This window comes from Pseudopipra pipra, chromosome 1, assembly GCF_036250125.1.
Source record: "Pseudopipra pipra isolate bDixPip1 chromosome 1, bDixPip1.hap1, whole genome shotgun sequence".
In the NCBI taxonomy this organism is placed as follows: Eukaryota; Metazoa; Chordata; class Aves; order Passeriformes; family Pipridae; genus Pseudopipra; species Pseudopipra pipra.
The window spans coordinates 40,067,199-40,078,728 of NC_087549.1; the positions used below are offsets into that span (position 1 = coordinate 40,067,199).

The following is an 11,530-nucleotide window of genomic DNA, read 5'->3' on the forward strand; positions in this document are numbered from 1 at the left end:
TATAATGAGAGAATTTTGTTTAGTTAGCTAGATAATAGCACCTTTCTTAAAATTTGTAACTTTGTATAGATAACAAGCGAACATCTGCTGAAAGTCTGATTTAACAATATATTATGGATGCTTATAGATAACATTCTTGTTAAGAAATATCTGTGGAATGTCTGACCTAACAATGTGTAATGTTTATACTTATGTATACTTATGTATAATACTTATGTATAATGTAGTAGCTGGAAATAAATGTAGAACAAATGTCTTCTTTGGGTGTGACAGGCGTTGGGAGTTGTTGAACCCCTTCCCTGATCACCCAGCGCTGAATTTGCTTTTATCATGTAATAAATTCTGATTGGAAATCGCCCGATTGGGTTTCTATTTCTCACACTTCTCATGGCACCAATGTCCTCTAACTTGTGGGTTTATTAAATAATTAAAAAAATCGTCCTTATTTTCAAAGACAAATACAACCTAGTACATCAAGCTTCACAATTTCCCCTGGCGTATGTGAATCCTGACGAGAATTTCCCCCCATTAACTTCAAACATCTTGGGTCACTGAAAACATAGAGTGGGATTCAGCTCTAGATGCTTAAGTTCTGGGTGCATGCAGAAGTGCTGTATATGACAACTATTGTCACAGTCAGTGGAGCCTAGCATGTAATTCAATTGCTCAGATGTCTGCAGAAAGCTAAGCGCAGTGATTCTTCAGGCTCCACTGACTGGATCAATCACATTACTACTGCCTATAAAAGGAGCTTAAGCTTATTGTCTACATGCGAACAATGTAAATTTAGAGTTGCATTAATTTTGAAATTAAGACAATACCTCACTATACCAACTTTATAGGGAACTTGGGTTCCAATTTTAGAAGCCCTGAACCACAGCTACATTCAACAAAGAAAAAAAAGCATCTCCCTTGTCAGATATCAAATGAATTTATTTTCTTAAGGTACTGCACACTGGGAGCAAACTACACCAGCCTTACAAAAATCCCTAGAGAACTAGTTTACTATGAATTTACACATCAACTTATTTTTCATAGACTGTTCTATGTCCACAAACTTCTAGCTGCCCAAGGAATAACAATAAAAATATTAACATTAAGAAATGGCAGGCTTTCAGGCTAAATATGGACTAATCTGTCCATATTCATAGACAGACAGGACAATCCTACCAGGAGACAGAATGAATCTTACAGAAGCTGGAGAAAAGTACAAAGAGAGACTGATTTGGGCATTGGTGCATTGAACGCAAAATTACTCATCTGTTCAGATTTGTATCTAGTGTGTGCAATTCTGAATTAAGTGCACAGGCACTCTTCTAGGAGTGTTCAGTGACTCTGATAAATGCCAAATACATCGCTCAAAGGGCCCTCCAAGCTGCTCTGCATGTGTCTTGGAATCTACAAGGTTAATGAGTAAACAACATTGCTGTTGACATTTTTAACAACAAAAGCAACACCAGTCCAGGAAACTCAAGCCACGAAAAACCCCCTCATATAAACAGATGCAGGAATGATCAACACTTTTCCTGCTCCAGAGGCACATAAAACAACCAGATTTTCAAACCCAGAGTGGGCCAGACAGGATGACACTGTGAGAATGATCAAGCCCTGTAGTTCCCACCACTACAACAGGAGAGGTGAGAAGGGACCTTGGGAAGATGCAGATGCATGAGAGGGAACATTAAGCAAAGGACACAAAATAGATCTGAGGATAGTTTGCTTCCATTGAGAAACCATACTTCTTTAGACAATGCCATATATCCCTGTTACAAAAGACCAAGACGAGCCACCTGGGCTAGGAGATAAAGGAGCTTAAAAAGTTCATAATTTTCTTCTCATAGGCAAGAACTTTGGACCTCTAACTACATCTTTTCATAGACTAAACATAACAATAAACTGAAGTACAGACTGTGAGTTACATAAAACTATTCCCAGCTGATCATATATCAGAAAATTTTTAAAAATAAAGCTGCATATGGAATATTAAACTGGCCATTTCAGATAGTCTCTTTTTTTATTTCAGAGATATGTAAATATAACAGTTAAATATTTAGAATATGGGACTTGTGCAACAATTTCAAATTATTTAGAGAACTTCTGAGAGTTCAACAGTGCAAAATTAGTTTTGCACTAGCATTTAAAATTTTAATATAGAAAATAATAGAAAAGAGAAATAATAGAATAATAGAAAATAATAAAATTGTAATGGGAAGCTATCTTCATAATTGATCACCTTTATATGACTTCCTGGAGCACCAACATCAATTATGCTTCTATGTCAAAACAATGTTGGCACACTGCCAGTGAAGATTCAGAGCAGAGCCACTGATTTATTAATGTATTCCTTTTTGGAAATCCGTGGATGGTACAGTCAACTTTTGATTGCTAAATGCAAATTCTGTATGAAGCATAATGAAGCCAGCATGTCATTACTGTACATAGGAGCAAAAGGGAAAAAACATATATATATTATAATTCACTTTGAGTCTGCAGTCAGCCACCTGTAATTATAGCATTGACTGGCTGCAGGCGGTAGAGTTTCTCTCCTCAGAAACAGGTGATTTCTAATTATCATGGTATAAAACAAGGTATGTACTTGTTTAGAGGCCTTTATTTTGATTGCAGTTGAACATAGGTAATCGGTTTTATCAAGGAACCATTTCAAAGTATGATGTTGCTGATAAAAATTGACACAGCTTTCAGCATTTAGTGACACAAATAAGTTTCTTTTCCTCAGCCACCTGATAATGCTTTTCCGCCTGCAGCAGATTGGGTGCTTCTTGCTGTGTAACATACTGTTGCATAAGAAAAACTCCTATCAAAACAGGATATCCAAGGCAATCATTTATCTTATGAACATGAAAACATGGTTCATATTCCTAAGTAAAGAGCATGGCTTTAGATGCCAGTGTTGTTTTAAGAGTCTTGCACCAGTGAGCCTGACCCTCATATAAACAACAGTCCATCGGGAGGCTGTTTATGATGGATTTATTAGAAACCTTGTCAATAACTTACTTGTGTTTTTGATAATTCAGTATTTGGTTGCTAGGAGACTTGTGTTCCTGATGAGATAAAAAGAACAGGAAATCCTCTATAGCCTTGTCACTTTTTTCACTAGTAAATAAAAATCCAAACAACTGATATAAAATACTGGCTACTGTAAATAGAAGTGAGAAAAAAAGACAAGCATTGCATATTTTAAATAAAGGAACATGCAGCCCTTTTTTGCCCTCTCCAATTATAAGATGATAAAAGATCACCTTTATAAAGTAGAATGACCGGATTTGGTGGAACGTGGCTGTTTTGGCTCCAAGGTATTTGTAGCGTTATAGTATCAGAGCCAGGATACAGCTGCCTTGTGACTAAGACATCGTTCACTGAATAAGTGCTATCCAATCCCTCAACGTCACCAGACATCTGTTTCCTGTTTTCATTCTTTCTTTCACTGTTATCATTTTATCCAAGTTACCCTTTCACCTGAAAACCATTTAGAGACCTAGAGAAACCAGCGCGTGCACGCGTGTGTGTATCAAAGAAGTTGACTTAGAAAAAAAATTGCTGAGAGCAATTTGTTCATTTTAATACAAAGAGCAGGAATGGAAACAAACTTGCCTTTCCCCAGTCTTCTCCTCCCCAAAATACACAATGATACATAAACACTTTTGTCTTCTGGTCTTCACTAATATGACTAACTTCCTTCTTCACTTCCAGTTAAGTAGCTTTCCTGTTGAGTACCACCACCTCCACAAAATACAATTGTGAATTGATTCATAAAAACAGAAACATTATGGCACAAATAAGGGAAGGCAATAAATACTCTTCCCCCCCTTCAACTCCTTCCCAAATGGAGGCAGTAGTAATATTGTTATTGTAAAGTTATTGTAATAACAAAAAAATTTAAAAAAAAAAGTTAAAAAAAAGAAAGTATTGCTTGTCATTTAAGGTTCCAAACCAACAATCATCAGGATGCAGGACAGGATACATCTAAAGTGAGAAAGTTATTTACTTCACATTCAAGTTAACACCAACTGTACTTTTTTTGGCACACAGTATTATTCTTGACGTGCCAAAAAATGCTGGGCACCTTATAAAATACGAATGTTAATGCCACTAAAACCAAATTCCTGCTATTCATAATCCAATTTTATATGGCTGTTGTTTTTCTCTGTTTCACCTACACATAAACCACAAGTTGGGAGAACAACCACTACTGACAGCATCAAACACACATTAACAATTAACAATAGAGGTTGAAGAGTAAATTGTCAAAAATTAGTCACTCTCTATTCTTAATCTCTTGATTTCAGATTATTTAATCAGAATGAGAATAGAAGACTTGTTTTATTTTGTTTTGTGATTACAGATGCTCATATTAATTGACAAGGCAGGTTGCTAAGTGAAGGAAAAATCTGGGCTGGTTGACAAACACCAACAAAAATTCATCCACTTCTTTTTATTCTCTGAAACAAAAAGAAAATTGTTTTTAAATCCTCCCCCACTGAGGCATCCCAGAAAATACAGGTGTTACACAGGAGAAACAGGAGATTCTGGTACACAGAGGACTTCCTCTAGGAGATAGGATGGTTTGGCAGCTACAGGAAACTCTAAGCAGCATTTGCAAAGGCACATGAAAATTGGAAAGCAAGACGACTTCTCGTGTTCTGATCTCCTGGACTGTTTCCTGCATTCTAATAACCAAATTATCCCTATTTTAAAGCCAAATCAGCTTCCACTAGACCACGTAGTTGTGAAGCAGCTCATTAACTTCCAAGGAATCAGAGTAAGTTCTGATAGGCTAACTCGGTCTCCTCTCTCACCCATCTTTACTGCCTGGCTCATCATCCCAAAGACCCGATCCTAAGCTTCTGTATGAAACCTAAAATATTCTTGCATAGTAATAATGCAGTATTCTGGAGAGACTGATAAAAAAAAAGTTTGTTGGAAAATATTTTTCAAGACTGTAACAAGTTGGTGTGATTAAAACACTGTTTTTCATAAAAAACAGTTTGTTCATACCTTCTCACAATATTTAAATTCATTTGTCCACTGTCAGAGATGCAACCTGTGACCAAGCTGGAAACTGAATCCTGTGTACTTTGTCCGTCACATCCCCATCCTTCATAATCTACAGCCACTGTCATTCAACGACTCTGGATTCTCCAATGCATTTTTATTAATGACATTACAATTCTGTCTGGACAAGTTTAAATTCTGTTTGAATAATAAAAGCCATTGATTTAAGAGCAATCTTTTCCCTCCCCCAAGTGTAGATAGAAAGTTACTTCAAACTGCACACCCTGTCTTTCTCAATTGCATATGAAGAAATAGGACAAAAGTCAAGACCTCTCAAGCTCTAGTGCTACTGATGGAAATGGCAAAATCCAAAACACAGCTATGGAATGGGAGAAGTTAATGAAACCTTTTGAACTTTGTTATTTCCTGCTGTTTTTATTTTTCCTCAACCAAAAATAGATGGTTTGCCTCTTAGAGGTAGTCAAGATACATTTTCTAAAACTTATAATTTTACGTAATACTATTGTAAAACTAATATTAGGTCTGTACAGTCATATTTCCAATTTTAAATTGAAGGGGGAAATATAAACCAATTATTAGGTCAAACTACACTTTGGAATTATCCTCTGAAACCAATGCAATATGAAAACCCTCTGTCTGAAAAAAACACTGGCAAACCATCACAAGAGAAAGTGCCCAAACCCGTACTTTATATCAGATTCTATACTGTTTTCAATTTTAAGACTTTTGATACACTGTGTTATGACAATAAAAAAGTTGAGAGCTACACCAGAAGATTACATGAACAAAAATTTATGTTTCGTCTAGTATAATAGAAGTCTTAGAAACAAACAAACAACACACCACTTCTATCCATTATTTCATACCCAGATGTTTCCTGAACACCTGCAGCTGTCTCCAGTCCTGAATTCATGTGCTATAGTATTTCAAGAGACTCTCATCAGTTGGTTTTAGAATTTTCTTGTCTGTCAGGTTTACAATCCATCCTGGAGCAAGACCAAAAAATATCTGTCTAGGATCCTTGCGTGCGCTTAACATCTTAAATAGTTCATCCTTGGTGATGTCTGGTAAGATGTAGCCGTATTTCTTGGCAAGCTCAAGCCTGGCTTCTGCGACCTTAGATGGATCTGCCAGGTAACCCCGGCTCCCGGCATCTGTGTAGTAACGTACTAGGTCTTCAGGTGGAAGCATTCGCTTCGGAATAGGCTGGCCACGCAGAAAAAACAGTACTGGCTTACACAAAATTCCTGTGGGCAAACATGAGAGAAAATTAGTTACTGTACTTTATAATACATATTTAAAAACATTGAATGACGCTTCATCATTTTGTACTAAATAAATTATTAAAGTCTTATTAAAAAGTATCAAGCAAAAAAAACCAAATCTCAAGAATATTCTTGCTCAGAATGAGATAGTGGTTTGCAAGTCTCACTTAAATAAACAAGTCTGTTTTAATTGATATTTATAGTGTCAATCTGGATGAGTTATTACTTCTAACACATTAAGAATGCCTAATTTAGAAAGATAAGCATAACTAATCTGGATGCTGCCATTTATTTAAAGGACTATTTACAGGTTTGAAGCAATGCTTTTGCATGGCTATTTACACATTGTACCAACAAATGTCAAATGCTGTGCTTCTATAAGTATTTTAAATAAAGGATCAATGCCACATGCACCTATTTAGTCTTGTGGAACTATTCACTCCTCCTCAAGTTTTACTGATTTGGGCAAATTATATTTCATTATAACCTCATTATTTTGATTATTTTCTGGATTGGAAATAAAAAGAACTTGTATCACTCCAGGATGATATTCTACAGACTAAAAATGTCTATTCCTCTTCTTCCCAGCCTCATTCACACATGAAAGCTCTATTATTGTCAATAAAAACTGCATGAATGAATGTTAGGCAGGATGCAGCCTCAAGCAAAGCAAAGCCTTATTCTTCAGTGAAAGTGTTCTGAAAACAATAGCCATTTTAACTGGGATGATTCTGAGCTTCTGTAACTTACTTACTTCCTCACTTTAAATGGAAAAGCATTTTAAATTAAAAATTGTAAGTATCCACAGCAGCTTTTAAACCTATTTTTTCCTGAATTTTCTTAGTGTTACCAAATGTGTGAAACAGAATAAAAAAATTCTGAGAAATAATGTTATTAGTTCTTCTATTTACAAAGCTACTCAGATTTCTTTAGCTGGTTGATTGGTAAATGAACTGCTAACACTGCTAGGACTAAACAGGTGAATGGTTTAAAAAGGCAAAATTGAGGATGCATTACCATTCATCGTTGGGGGCTGGGACTAGATGATCTTTAAGGTCCTTCCCAATCCAAAACATTCTATGATTCTACAAATATTTGTGTAACTGTGTGTTTTTGCAGCTTTTAGAATAGAAGAAGCAGCTGATTACTTTCTATTAAAAACTCTGTTTGAAACTGTGGTTGGGATCATTTAATCTTTGCACATTCAAAGTAAAAAAAAAAAGGCACAAATTAAAAGAAATTCTTACCCAAACTCCTTGGGTCATAGAATGATGTTGTCACAACACCTCCATTTTTTTCTATGGCTGCAATTGCTAACTCAGATGCCCTCTGCACTTCAATATTTACTTTTGCTGAAAAAATATCAGCACCCTGTAAATTTCAACACATTAGAGAAACATCAAAATTACTATTTTAAGACATACATCTATTCTTCTCTAAAAAGTTATAAGAAACATTAAATCCTGCAAAATATTAGAATTTGTCAGCTTCCTGCATCAAGATGGGAACCAAATTGCTCTCACTCAGTTACCTGGGTTGAATGAAAACAACTTTGCCTTTCCAAAATATTCATACATTTCTTTTGGTACATTTTAGTCTTCTGTTGTAAAATACTTGTTCAACCTTTTGTTACGTGCTCCTTATCTCTTGTTTTTGCAGCATATCAGGTATTGAAATTGTCTGGGGGTTTTTTTTGCTGACATACAGTGCCCTCTAGTGGATTTATTATACACAAAAATTCCACAGCAAACTAACTCAGAAAAGCAAAGATGATTCCAAAACATGGTAATGACAGTCTGACAGCCTGGGGTGGAAAACTTGAAAGCCTGAAGTTATTACTTCAGGTAATAATTCATAGTTATAATGCCTACCTCCTCCACCAGCTGGACACCGTAATCCCTCTTGAGAGGTTGCACTGTTACACCTCTGGCATTGATGAGCTGTGTTAAGTCAATTGGTTGTGTGGGGTCAACTCTACCCAAATCAATCAGGTACTGCAGTCTCTGAAGACTGAGTGGTTGATACTGACGTCTGAGGCTGGGGAGAGAAGAAAAAAAACAAAAATCAACCCAAACAAAACAATGAGAAATTTACAGATTTGAAGCTTTAACAGCAATCGGTCAACTGAGATATTCCAGTTTCTACCTACTCCTCAAACTACCAAGTAAATGTTTAAAACACTCTTGTCTACAAGTAAAAACTTTAATTTACTGCAAATACAAGGCCTAGTTACAATCCAAGACTCCACGGTGCCTTCAGGTTTGCCCACACGCTCCCATCTCCAATATGATATTAATCATTCTGCTGTTGCTGAGTTCAGTTTAGTCGATAATACCTCTCTGCCTACTGACTGGTCTAAGGAAGCAAAAAATACTAAGAAATTAAAGTGCCAGCAATTCTTGGTAAGCCAACAAGATTGCAAATAACTACCACCTTCAAACTGAATCCAGTTTAGGAGCTTCACTGATAGACAGTCAAAAAAACAAACATCCCCTCTTTTCCCATACAAATTTAGTCAAAGACTATCAGCCAAACACTGTATGTGCTCCTGCACAGCTTATATCCAACAAGATTTTTTAGTCCATTACCACTGTACCCAGCATTTCAGAAGTACTGAATGGAACCTTCCTCAAAACTCCACCAAGGAAGAGAAACATTGAGAAAATATGCAATTAACCCACATCCCCAAAGGGAGCTAGAATCTCCTGTCAACAGCCATCGGCTTCAGCAGAACCTACTTTTGTGTTTTCTGAAGTTCCAACTTTACCAGACAAATAAATCCCTAGAACAGTTTTCCCACTGCTGGTGACTGTACCTGCCACACACCATTTATGCTTGGAAATCTGTGAATGGCAGCAGAAAAACTGGGAAGCAGCTCATCTCTGTCACTGCCAGGCTCCGTAAGAAAGGTAAGCAACAGAATTTGCGCTGTCAGACAGTTCCTAACAGAGTGAAAGCTCAACAAGTGAAGCAACACCACTGCAGACAGAGAGAGGAGCGAGGTGAAGGTAAACAGGCAGAAACATTGTTCAGTGTGCCTCAATAGCATCTCTCGAGTGCAGTTGCCACGTTTCTCACAGAAACATCTACAATAGATTGACATCAAAATTTTGCAAATAGCATTGAAACTACAGAGTACTTTTTTTGTTTCCACGTGCTGTCAGATGTGGTTAAAAACAGCAAGACCCTAATAATTCCTTGTCATAGCAGCAGTTTCGATTTTTGCTGTTGGTTATTCATGAACTTGTGACCACTGTTAACATAAGAAGCTCAATGTCTGCATTCTGTAGCATTTCCTTTGTAGGACTGTCGATCTACACTCTGTCTCCAGCTACCCAAAGTGCTTCTTGTTTACTCTTATAATAATCCAAGCAAACAGAAGGAGATGACAGTAGCTGGAAATGGAATTTGAATCACACTTCAAAACTATTAAGACTCAGAGAAAACCTTTAAATACTGGGTCAGGTTTGCAAGTTCTACTGCATGCATAAAGAATGAAATGTAAAAACACACAGTTATTTGATGAAGTTATATCAGCAAATGGAGCATGAAATCAAACTGCAAGTTGAACAATTCACAAATACACAGTAGCCTTTTCATTCTTGACCTGTGGGATAGATGTGGCATGTTTTTGTTACTACTGCCTGTGACAGCATTGTACGGGCACAGAAGTCTTCAACACCAGATATAAAAGCTCAGCTTTTTTGGTTAGGCTTGTTTTGGCATATTAGATTCTGGCTTCATGAGAAAGATCAAGAAAAGCAGAGAATGATTAATTTCAAAGTAAATGTGAAGAAACTTACCTATGTCCCTCATTAAATCCATATTTTGGTATGACCAAGTAAAATGGAGTTTGACCACCCTCAAAGCCTAATCGGGGGCGATTTCCTCTTTGTCTTTGTCCTTTGTGACCTCGGCCACACTTCCTACCTCCGTATCTTCCACGGCCACGTCTTCTTTCCTTGAAAACAATCAACAATACATTTGGTAAACTACTTCAGAGAGAAGGAGCTATAAAATATAAGATTTCAGAGACACAAACAACTAAACAAAATGCTGATTCTTGAGAAAAATGAAGAGATAGATTCTTTCTGAGAGGAAAAATAGGAAAGCAGTTAATGTGATTTTTGCAGAGCGCAGCTCTAGGCAGGCAGCACAAATAGTCTGGGGACAAGCCAGCTTCCTTTGGTAGCAGGGATGGTTGAGTCTAGCACAAAACTGCAGTTGAATTCTGTACTATTCAGCAGCTCCAGGGAGTCCTGAGTACTTACAGGAGAGCGCTGCTTGGTACTCCCTGTCAGTTCCCTATTCCTGCGGTTTCAGCCCTTGAACCTCATCACCCTGTTTACTGATATTCCTCTCAAACCAAAAGGGTTTCTTCCTGGTTTCCTTTCTTCATTTCTCTACCATTTTATAAGGAGACAGGGAAGCCAACATTTAGTTTTGTTTTCGAGAAAGCAACAGTAACCAGAATGTCATCTGGCATCACATTCCTTTTCTTTGTAAGCTTTCTAACCTTCTCCTTCCAAACGCATTACCTCAGCCCACACAATGTGGTGTTAAAGACCTTTCACTATTTCCACCCGTCCCCAGCGATGGCCCCGAGGTTTAGCCAGCACCACTCATCATCCAGTTCTCTGTGGGGATGCCCATATACACAAGGCATGCAAGGGCTAGGGCAGGGTTAGCACACACAGCAGCGCCACCCACTCCCTTGCCTTTCCACTTTGCTCCATCTGTCCTTCTGACATTCCCGGAGGCAAACCACACCGGGATCGGGCGTGCCGCCCGGCAAGCCGCAGGCACTCACCCGCTTTCTGGAGCCGGGGTTGGGTCTCAAGTTGGCCAGGCTGACCCTGGGCAGCGAGCGCAGCAGCTCCAGGGCCCTGTTGCCGCCATTCCCGCTCATGGCCGTTCCCTTTCAAGGGCGCCAGCCGCTAGCGCGCCCGGCCGAGGCGCTTTACGGCACGGCCGTAAACCGCACCGCCCACGCCTTCCCAGCAGTGTCGCGCCGCCGGCGCCGGGGCGGGCCCAGTGTTTTACTGATGCGTGAGCTGGGACTGCCAACGGAGCGGACAAAGGGCCCGCACTGCGTGTCGTTTTACAGCACCTACTGTTCTGTTTACTCACACAGACCTCAGCCAAGTGTTTCAAAGCCGAGCCTTTAAAACCATCAGGCTGCATCGAAACCCGACTGGCTGAGGGTGCACTGAACATGGCTCAGCTCAAGG

The 11,530-nt window shown here is 38.4% G+C and overlaps 1 protein-coding gene across 2 annotated transcripts; it reads right to left on the reverse strand.

Moving 5' to 3' along the window:
• Positions 1-4,297: 4,297 nt before the first annotated feature.
• On the reverse strand, positions 4,298-11,277 carry MRPL15 (mitochondrial ribosomal protein L15). Of its 2 annotated transcripts, XM_064653116.1 has the most exons (6): positions 11,110-11,277; positions 10,103-10,260; positions 8,171-8,336; positions 7,547-7,670; positions 5,901-6,281; positions 4,298-4,460 (listed from the first exon to the last, which is right to left on the reverse strand). In XM_064653116.1, exons 1-5 carry the CDS (start codon positions 11,206-11,208, stop codon positions 5,944-5,946), a joined length of 885 nt encoding a protein of 294 aa, XP_064509186.1. In that variant the 5' UTR covers positions 11,209-11,277; the 3' UTR covers positions 4,298-4,460; positions 5,901-5,943. The 2 variants fall into 2 exon arrangements, with proteins under 2 accessions (XP_064509186.1, XP_064509176.1); XM_064653106.1 differs by having other exon boundaries at positions 4,298-6,281.
• Between the last annotated feature and the right edge of the window lie 253 nt (positions 11,278-11,530).

Bases quoted from the DNA above. Each gene is read 5' to 3' on its own strand.
- MRPL15 (XM_064653116.1), bottom strand. From the start codon at position 11,208: ATGAGCGGGAATGGCGGCAACAGGGCCCTGGAGCTGCTGCGCTCGCTG. The intron at 10,261-11,109 runs GTGAGTGCCTGC...ATTGTTTTCAAG, and splicing joins ACCCCGGCTCCAGAAAGCGG to GAAAGAAGACGTGGCCGTGG. The intron at 7,671-8,170 runs GTAGGCATTATA...TGAAATTTACAG, and splicing joins GTGTCCAGCTGGTGGAGGAG to GGTGCTGATATTTTTTCAGC.